Source organism: Trachemys scripta, chromosome 12, assembly GCF_013100865.1.
Source record: "Trachemys scripta elegans isolate TJP31775 chromosome 12, CAS_Tse_1.0, whole genome shotgun sequence".
Lineage (NCBI taxonomy): Eukaryota > Metazoa > Chordata > Testudines > Emydidae > Trachemys > Trachemys scripta.
The window spans coordinates 32,733,951-32,744,661 of NC_048309.1; the positions used below are offsets into that span (position 1 = coordinate 32,733,951).

General features: G+C 49.7%; 1 protein-coding gene across 3 annotated transcripts in view; it reads right to left on the reverse strand.

The window, feature by feature from the left end:
- The window catches only part of ERGIC3 (ERGIC and golgi 3), a 64,087-nt gene extending 53,734 nt beyond the window's left edge, over positions 1 to 10,353 (reverse strand). For 2 of the 3 annotated variants that reach the window (XM_034786667.1, XM_034786668.1), the window contains exon 1: positions 10,216 to 10,353. In XM_034786667.1, the coding sequence (XP_034642558.1) occupies positions 10,216 to 10,303 (88 nt within the window). In that variant the 5' untranslated portion in view covers positions 10,304 to 10,353. The remainder of the gene's footprint in view (positions 1 to 10,215) is intronic. The other variant, XM_034786669.1, reaches the window with a different exon arrangement.
- Between the last annotated feature and the right edge of the window lie 358 nt (positions 10,354 to 10,711).

Genomic DNA, 10,711 nt, shown 5'->3' on the forward strand with positions numbered 1-10,711 from the left:
TCCTGCCTCAGCGCAGGGGACTAGACTAGAAATCCATGTTTCCCAACAACCAGTCCACGGATGGGTGCTGGACTATGGCAGCCTCCTTGCAAATCCCTGAGACTTACCTGACACGGTTTACGAAGGCAGCAAGCCAGTCCCTGGTATCAAAAAGTTTGAGTAACATTGGATTAGATGACCCAATGAGGTCCCTTCCATCCTACATTTCTATGATTCTGAGAGTCCCTATATTCCGCTCCTGGCAGCAAATAGCTATGAAACCGATTGGTAAAGTGCATATCTCATCACTGTCTAGTGCTGGTCCCCATAGAGCAGGGGTTCTCAATCTTTTTCTTTCTGAGGCCCTGTCCAACATGCTATAAAAACTCCACGGACCAACGGTGCCACAACATACAAAATCCAGGGTCAGCAGTAGGGAGGTAGCAAGCAGGGCAATTGCCTGGGGCCCCACATCACAGGAGTCCCTGAAAAGCTGAGTTGCTCAGGCTTTGACTTCAGTGCCAGGTGGCAGGGCTCAGAGCCCCAGGGCTTCAGCCCCACACAGCAGGGCTTCAGCTTTCTGCCGTGGGCCCCAGCAAATCTAAAATTGGCCCTGCTTGGCAGCCCCGCAGGGGGCCTTGGACCCCTGGTCCAGAACCACTTACAGAGGATAACAAAGCCTATCGTTGCTACCAGTTACTCCATTAACTGAAGTGGTGAAGATCTGTGTTGTGGATCTAAAGATCATAATCCTTCTGACAACACAGGTTGGGGGTCAGTATGGTTCCACACGATAGAATGTCTGATTTCAGTGTTTTTGTTTTGTTTTTTAAATAGGAAATTGCAACAAAAAGAAATGACTTTAAAAGAACATTGAAGTTTCAAAGTCAAGCACACAGGGACATACACAGGTTAAAGTTTTCCTTGCAACCTTAATTCACCCTGTCACCAGTGTGTCTGCATTATGATGCAGTCTTTAGTTACATGAGCACATACTATTTTTTCCACAGAAACCCTGCCTCATTCATTGCACAAAATGGTTGGTGTGACAGATGCAAGATTTTGGAATCATGGAAATCCTATGCGAATGGCCATACAGGATCTAACTAATGGTCCATCTAGCCCAGTATCCTGTCTTCCAACAGTGACCAAGGCCAGATACTTCAGAGTGAAAGAACAGGACAATTATTCAGTGTCATCCAGTCCCAGCTTCTGGCAGTCAGAGGTTTAGGGATACTCACAGCATGGGACTGCGTCCATAATCAGTCCCCTAATAGCCATTGATGGACCTATCCTCCATGAATTTATCTAGTTCTTTCTGAACCCAGTTATGCTTTTGGCCTTCACAGCATCTCCTGGCAACGAGTTCCACAGGTTGACTGTGTAGTGTGTGAAGAAGTACTTCCTTTATGTTTGTTTTAAACCTGCTGCCTATTAATTGCATTGGATGACCCCAATTCTTGTGTTATGCGAAGGGGGCAAATAACACTTTCTTCTTCACTTTCTCCACACCATTCATGATTTTATAGACAGCTATCATACCCCCCCCTTAATCATCTCTTTTCTAACATAAACAGTCCCACTCTTTTCAATCTCTCCTCATATGGAAGCTGTTCCATATCCCTAATCATTTTGTTGCCCTTCTCTGTACTTTTTAAAATTCAAATATATCTTTTTTGAGATGAGGTGACCAGAACTGCACACAGTATTCAAGATGTGGGCATACCATGGGTTTATATAGTGCCATTATGATATGTCCCTTCCCTAATGGTTCCTAACATTGTTAGCTTTTTTGATTGTCAGTGCACACTGAGCAGATGTTTTCAGAGAACTATCCACAATGACTCCAAGATCTCTTTCTTGAGTGCTAACAGCTAATTTAGACCCCATTATTTTGTATGTACAGTTGGGGTTATGTTTTCCAATGTGCATTACTTTGCATTTATCAACACTGAATTTCATTTGCCATTTTGTTGCCCAGTCACCCAGTTTTGTGAGATCCCTTTGTAATTCCTTGCAGTCAGCTGTGAATTTAATTATCTATACATGTGATATAACTTTGTGAGTTACAGACATTATTCCAGCCCATGGCAGAGGGTTACTGAGTTTACCCCAACATCTGAAATCAATGAGGGTAATTACTGCAAATCCTGGGGCAGGTAAACAACTCCAGAGAAGTACTACCCTTCGAAAGGTACACAGACCAGTTCAGCCGTGATCCAGAAGACAAAGAAAGAGCTTGTGGCATAAAGGATTGGCCTGAACTGGCTGAGGTACCTCTGATCCAAGAACTGACATGAAACTATAACCAAGACGACAAAACCTTGTTGGAAGGGTGTGAAGGACTGGAACCTGCCAGAGTCTCTGAGTCAGAAGATGGGTCAGTAAACTAGCATGCAAAGGAGACTGTTTATTGCCTTATTATGTTTTTTCTGTAATGATTTTGTCCTAAATAATTGTATTGTGGTTTATGGAAACTGTCTGGTCACTGACAACTCTGGCATAGTCCCTGGCAGAGGGGTGCTGGACAAAGGGCAGATCTGCTGTGATAATCACAGCAAATTGAAGGAGGATTGCAATCCTTGATCTGAAGGGACGGGGATGCAAGTCCCTGCCCAGAGAAAGGTAGGACTGGAGGCCTGAGACCTCAAGGGGTGCCCCTTGAGGAGACCACAGAGGGGGCAGAGATGCAGTTAATCTTAGAACTGAGAGATGGTGCTCTGGGGATGAATCAGGTATGTGTAGCAAACGAGGCTGTTGTCTATAGGACTCCTGCTTCAACTGTTGCGATAGTTGGAAGGCACGTTCTATTTGCGGATATCGGGACAGGTGGATCTAGGCCCACACAAAACTAAAGGTCTGCCTCCTCAGCTAAGGGGGAGGAACCAGTAAGCCCAAGCCACAAGTGAGTACATGGGACACCAAAGGAGAAAACAGAAACAAGAGCAAGGTCAAAGGTTAATAATCAGGGAACCAGAAGGGGACACTGAGCAGAGAACCCTGGTCAGAGCCCACCACTCCTCAAAGACATCTAAAGAGTCTGTGGATACTGCCTGGAGGAACTCTACCTCGAGACATGATCAGACACGGGACAATAGGCCCCCCAGTCACAGAGTACCCCCATGCAGCTTTCGTCTCCTGGAATGATGGATGGCCATCTTGCCCAGTGCCAGGAAGAGGTTGACAAGGAGGTCCTGCAACTTTATAGGATCATGGATGGGGTGTGCAAGAATTAGGAAGTATGTGGAAAAGTGCATCTAGAACCTCAATAAGAGATTCTGGGAGAGCCAGAAGAGGGACTGCAACCTGACGTACACTACACAGATGTGTGCCAGGTTCTCCCTTTCACCCCAGAAGGGACAGGTGTAGGGAGAATTCATGAATTGTGTCAGGTACAAACTCATGCTCGTAGCTCCATGGAGGGGCTGCCACCTAATATCGCCAGTGGATTGTGGAACCAGAGTAGAGTTCAGACTGGCCCACCCTCCTTAGGTGGCAACAGGTCTCACCATTTAGTGCCAGGGTCATTTACCACTGGAAAGCTTCACTTCTCTGTGCTAACCTAAGGACTTCCCATGCTGTGTGCCAGGGGACTAATAAACCCAACTGGTTTGAAACCCCTGTTTGAGTGTCCCTGTAAATACTTTGTGAGGTGTGTTAATCCCTGCAGAGTGGACAAGTCTCTCCCAGGAATCTGTCTCAGTTGGACTCACTGAACAGAGCTCACAGTATGAAGCAGGAGTACTGCAGCCCCAGAGGTTCAATCTTAGGAGGCTGTGAGACTGGGTGGCCTACCCTGAGGGAAGAGTGAGACCCCTGGGGGTCTGGCACATCAAAGGGTTCCTCCAAGAGACTGTTCCAAAGCTGGGGGTGTAGCACTGATCTTGTGGCTCCATGACACTATCTATTCCCTGAATGAGGCAAGGGTCCTGTGGAAAAAATAGTATGGGATCACGTAATTAAAGACTATATCATAACACACACCATTAGCAGAGGGAGGAGGATTAAGGTTCGATGGTAACCTTAATTCTGATATTTCCTAATTTTGGAGAGCTTGACTTTGCCACTTTAATATTCTTTTAATGGGGTGGTTTTGGCTCTGTTATTTAAACATATATATTTGCATAAGCAAACCCTCCTGCTTTAGGGCACCAGCGAACAACTAACAGAACTATGGAGTAACTTCCCTATATGCTGTTTATTCCATAATGGCCCATTGGGAGGTTTCTTGTTCTTTTCTCTGAACTAATTTGTATTGGCCACTGTCAGGAACAGGCTACTTGATTGGCTGGATCACTACTTTGCGCCACAATTCTGCACTACAGAAATCTTACATATGAATACTTGGCTCTCCTATACAGCAACAAACAGACAGGTCTTTCTTATAGCAAAACACAGTCTCTTATGACTTACTTAGGTCAAATACATACCATGTTTAAGGGTGCCTGTGGGACTCCTAGCACCTCACTATACCTAAAACTCCCAAAACAACACAACTAACAAAAGAACAAGAGCTTACGGAGCCTTGCCTGGAAGGATGACACAGACAGAAGGGAGACACATCCTTTATTTGAAATTTTAAATCTGAGGTGAGGAGTCAAAGGGCTAGTCTACACTGGCAATGCTCGGCGCAGCACTGGGACAGAGCTCTCTCAGCGCTCTAAGAAACACACCTCCATGAGAGGTGTGGCTCTCAGCGCTGGTACCCTGTCTACACTGGCACTTTACTGCGCTAAAACTTGCTACGCTCAGGGGGGTGTTTTTTCACACCCCTGAACGAGAAAGTTGCAGCGCAGTAAATTGCCAGTGTAGACAAGCCCAAACATCAGCGGCGAACAGCAGAGGCTAACAGCAGGAGTTTGCCTGGGAGTTCGCTTGGGGAGAGCGCACTGAGGCTTTCATCTGCAGATTTCTTTGAGTAGTTCCTGCTACAGTTGAGGAAGTTCTTAAGAGGACGGTGATATGGAAGGTGAGCGATCAGCTGTTGTAACCTGCACAGGTTGTGCCATGTTTGTCTTTCCCACAGGACAGAAGCGACTTTGTCTGTACAAAGTGCAAGCTGGTCTCCATATTGGAAGAGAAGGTTCGAGGCCTGGAGAAACGAGTATCGACTCTGCGTTGCATAAGGGAAAATGAAGATTTTCTGGACAGACGTCAGGAGATGCTTCTACGGCCACATTGTTCTGAAGATTCAGAGCAGGCGCAGCAGGGACAGAAGGATTGTGAAGAGGTTTGGCAGCATGTGACCTCCAGAAGGAGAAAGAGGAGCGTCCATGCACCAGCAATGGAGATACAGGTGAGCAATCGTTTCCATGTTCTCTCTACAGGTACTAATGCGGAGAGTGGACTAGATGACCCATCTGAGGGAAGGGAGCAGAAGGAGACTCCACCGATTGGAAGGCAAAAGATGCACTGTCCTAGGGATGGGGGTTCCACGACCACCACTCCCAAGAGGAGGAGGAGGGTGGTGGTGGTCGGGGACTCCCTCCTCAGGGGGACTGAGTCATCTATCTGCCGCCCCGACCGGGAAAACCGTGAGGTCTGCTGCTTGCCAGGAGCTAGGATACACGATGTGACAGAGAGACTGCCGAGACTCATCAAGCCCTCGGATCGCTACCCCTTCCTGCTTCTCCACATGGGCACCAATGATACTGCCAAGAATGACCTTGAGCGGATCACTGCAGACTATGTGGCTCTGGAAAGAAGGATAAAGGAGTTTGAGGCGCAAGTGGTGTTCTCATCCATCCTCCCTGTGCAAGGAAAAGGCCGGGGTAGAGACCGTCGAATCGTGGAAGTCAACGAATGGCTACGCAGGTGGTGTCGGAGAGAAGGCTTTGGATTCTTCGACCATGGGATGGTGTTCCAAGAAGGAGGAGTGCTAGGCAGAGACGGGCTCCACCTAATGAAGAGAGGGAAGAGCATCTTCGCCAGCAGGCTGGCTAACCTAGTGAGGAGGGCTTTAAACTAGGTTCACCGGGGGAAGGAGACCAAAGCCCTGAGGTAAGTGGGGAAATGGGATCCTGGGAGGAAGCACAAGCAGGAGAGCGCAAGGGGGAAGGACTCCTGTCTCATGCTGAGAAAGAGGGACGATCGATGAGTTATCTTAAGTGCCTATACACAAATGCAAGAAGCCTGGGAAACAAGCAGGGAGAACTGGAAGTCCTGGCACAGTCAAGGAATTATGATGTGATTGGAATAACAGAGACTTGGTGGGATAACTCACATGACTGGAGTACTGTCATGGATGGATATAAACTGTTCGGGAAGGACAGGCAGGGCAGAAAAGGTGGGGGAGTTGCGTTGTATGTAAGAGAGGAGTATGACTGCTCAGAGGTCCGGTATGAAACTGCAGAAAAACCTGAGAGTCTCTGGATAAAGTTGAGAAGTGTGAGCAACAAGGGTGATGTCGTAGTTGGAGTCTGCTATAGACCACCAGACCAGGGGGATGAGGTGGACGAGGCTTTCTTCTGGCAACTAGCAGAAGTTGCTAGATCACAGGCCCTGGTTCTCATGGGAGACTTTAATCACCCTGATATCTGCTGGGAGAGCAATACAGCGGTGCACAAACAATCCAGGAAATTTTTGGAAAGTGTAGGGGACAATTTCCTGGTGCAAGTGCTGGAGGAACCAACTAGGGACAGAGCTTTTCTTGACCTGCTACTTACAAACAGGGAAGAATTAGTAGGGGAAGCAAAAGTGGATGGGCACCTGGGAGGCAGTGACCATGAGATGGTCGAGTTCAGGATCCTGACACAAGCAAGAAAGGAGAGCAGCCGAATACGGACGTTGGACTTCAGAAAAGCAGACTTTGACTCCCTCAGGGAACAGATGGGCAGGATCCCCTGGGAGAATAACATGAAGGGCAAAGGGGTCCAGGAGAGCTGGCTGTATTTTAAAGAATCCTTATTGAGGTTGCAGGAACAAACCATCCCGATGTGTAGAAAGAATAGTAAATATGGCAGGCGACCAGCTTGGCTAAACAGTGAAATCCTTGCTGATCTTAAACGCAAAAAAGAAGCTTACAAGAAGTGGAAGATTGCACAAATGACCAGGGAGGAATATAAAAATATTGCTCAGGCATGCAGGAGTGAAATCAGGAAGGCCAAATCACACTTGGAGTTGCAGTTAGCAAGAGATGTTAAGAGTAACAAGAAGGGTTTCTACAGGTATGTTAGCAAGAAGAAGAAAATCAAGGAAAGTGTGGGCCCCTTACTGAATGAGGGAGGCAACCTAGTGACCGAGGATGGGGAAAAAGCTAATGTACTCAATGATTTTTTTGCCTCTGTCTTCACGCACAAGGTCAGCTCCCAGATTGCTGCACTGGGCAGTACAGCATGGGGAGAAGGTGACCAGCCCTCTGTGGAGAAAGAAGTGGTTCGGGACTACTTAGAAAAACTGGACGTGCACAAGTCCATGGGGCCGGATGCGCTGCATCCGAGGGTGCTAAAGGAGTTGGCGGGTGAGATTGCAGAGCCATTAGCCATTATTTTTGAAAACTCATGGCGATCGGGGGAGGTCCCAGATGACTGGAAAAAGGCTAATGTAGTGCCCATCTTTAAAAAAGGGAAGAAGGAGGATCCGGGGAACTACAGGCCAGTCAGCCTCACCTCAGTCCCTGGAAAAATCATGGAGCAGGTCCTCAAGGAATCAATTATGAAACATTTAGAGGAGAGGAAAGTGATCAGGAACAGTCAGCATGGATTCACCAAGGGGAAGTCGTGCCTGACTAACCTAATTGCCTTCTATGATGAGATAACTGGCTCTGTGGATGAGGGGAAAGCAGTGGATGTGTTATTCCTTGACTTTAGCAAAGCTTTTGATACGGTCTCCCACAGTATTCTTGCCGGCAAGTTAAAGAAGTATGGGCTGGATGAATGGACTGTAAGGTGGATAGAAAGCTGGCTAGATAGTCGGGCTCAACGGGTAGTGATCAATGGCTCCATGTCTAGTTGGCAGCCAGTTTCAAGCGGAGTGCCCCAAGGGTCAGTCCTGGGGCCAGTTTTGTTTAATATCTTTATTAATGATCTGGAGGATGGTGTGGACTGCACTCTCAGCAAGTTTGCAGATGACACTAAACTAGGAGGCGTGGTAGATACACTAGAGGGTAGGGATCGGATACAGAGGGACCTAGACAAATTAGAGGATTGGGCCGAAAAAAACCTGATGAGGTTCAACAAGGACAAGTGCAGAGTCCTGCACTTAGGACGGAAGAATCCCATGCACTGCTACAGACTAGGAACCGAATGGCTAGGTAGCAGTTCTGCAGAAAAGGACCTAGGGGTCACAGTGGACGAGAAGCTGGATATGAGTCAACAGTGTGCTCTTGTTGCCAAGAAGGCTAACGGCATTTTGGGCTGTATAAGTAGGGGCATTGCCAGCAGATCGGGGAACGTGATCGTTCCCCTTTATTCGACATTGGTGAGGCCTCATCTGGAATACTGTGTCCAGTTTTGGTCCCCACACTACAAGAAGGATGTGGAAAAATTGGAAACAGTCCAGTGGAGGGCAACAAAAATGATTAGGGGTCTGGAGCACATGACTTATGAGGAGAGGCTGAGGGAACTGGGATTGTTTAGTCTCCAGAAGAGAAGAATGAGGGGGGATTTGATAGCAGCCTTCAACTACCTGAAGGGGGGTTCCAAAGAGGATGGAGCTTGGCTGTTCTCAGTGGTGGCAGATGACAGAACAAGGAGCAATGGTCTCAAGTTGCAGTGGGGAAGGTCCAGGTTGGATATCAGGAATAACTATTTCACTAAGAGGGTGGTGAAACACTGGAATGCGTTACCTAGGGAGGTGGTGGAGTCTCCTTCCTTGGAGGTTTTTAAGGCCCGGCTTGACAAAGCCCTGGCTGGGATGATTTAGTTGGGAATTGGTCCTGCTTTGAGCAGGGGGTTGGACTAGATGACCTCTTGAGGTCCCTTCCAACTCTGATATTCTATGATTCTATGATCATGCCCACTGACCACCTTCAGAGTTAAAAGAGGATGCAGCCTCTTCTCTGTCACTGCAAAACGAGGATCCAGGCCAGGTTCTGGGGCCTGAGTGGAGACTGAACTGCCTCTACCCTACCCATCCCTCACTGCTGTTGCTGGCTGTGCTGGCACTGGTCAGGTTACTCCTCAAAGCAGGCGTGGAAGAAGGAACAGAGAGAAGAGGAATAGAGGATAATGGGAAAAGGAAGCAGGGAGACAATCAGAAGGAAGGTGTGTGTGAACAACAGAGTGAGGGAATATATGCCACTCCTAGCCCATTTGTCACCACCTCTGGCCCACAAATTCCAGCTAGAAACATCAGTCTGGCTTTGGGATGATCAGACACTATCTGCCCTATATGAGGGCTGGATGTTCTGCTTTGTAAGTGATGACATGAATGGGGAGGCTGGGATTGTTGTTTCTGGGTTGAGGGCTAGGTACTGCTCTAGGACTGAGGAGTGTGCTTGGACAGTTTGTTTGGAGTGGTACTGATGGTTCTTACCATGCAGGCAGGGAGGTGGCTCTTCTCTTCTTTTTACACAAGCACATGCCCTTTATTCCAGCTTTGATGGCCAAGGGCTGGAGTGGGTTAGGTGACAACCTTTCCCCTGCACGTGGAGTGGTTCACCTTAGTGACTACGAAGGTGAAAGACTCTCAGGGAGGAAGAGATAAGGATGTAGCTGGACTTGAAACGACCTAGTCTTTAGCCTTAGCAGGAGAGGAACAGGCTGGGGTTGTTCACCCTTCAAAGCGAGGAGGTATTTTCTCTCCCATCACATTCTGTATTTGAGGGCGTTTCAGGCTGGGGGCTGGTGAAGGGAAGGGGAGAATTAGGTGGGTTGTGTAGCAAGCCCCCTGGCTCGGTGCTGAGATGCCCGGTTGCACGTGAGAGGAGGCAGATCAATGCAGAGGCGGGGGGAGCGCGGGAAGGTCTCACTCTCTGCGGCCGAGGGCAGGCACCAGCTTGTGGCTGCGGGGCAAGAGAGCGATGGTCTCGGCGCTGGCCCGGGAGCCCCACGCCCCGGGAACTCGCTTGCCCCGCACGCTGCACGCCGACGTGACGGCCGCAGCCCGGGCTCCGGGGCAGGCGGCGGAGGGGCCTGTCTGCCCCCGGCCCACTGGGGAGGCGCGGCCTGAGCCCGGCCGGGGCCCGCAGCGAGCGGCAGGCTGCTGATGGGCGCCCCAGCAGGGGACGGGCTCAGCAAGGGGGACCTGGCAGCTCCACCCGCCCCGCCCCTCACCGAGCGCGCCCCCGCCCCTCACCGAGCGCGCCCCCGCAGGTCTTGACTCGAAAATCCTCCAGCGTCTTGGGAAACGCATCGAACTGCTTCAGCCTCCACAGCGAGTCCATAGCGGCAGAGACCCACTTCCGGCGCCAGCCCCCGCCTGCTGGGCGGAGCACTCCGCTGTGTGCCCCTCCCCCCCGCCGCAGGGCACCCTGGGAGCCCGCCCTGTGCTGGGGGCGGGGGTTAGTGACGTGGCGAGCCGGAACCTCGCGCCTGGGCGTGGGGACATTGGGGGTGTTGCGGGCTGAGAATGCTGGTGTCGGGTGGGGTGACGTTGGAGGGTCATTGGGGGTGAGATTGGGTGTTTGGTGACACTCAGTGGGGTGTCATGGGGTGACAGTGGGATGTGGAGGTGTTGGGGTGACATTAGGTGTTTGGTGACACTTAGTGGGGTGTCATGGGGTTACAATGGGATATGGAGGTGTTGGGGTGAGATTGGGGAAGTTGTGGCATGATGGTGATGGTGTGTCATA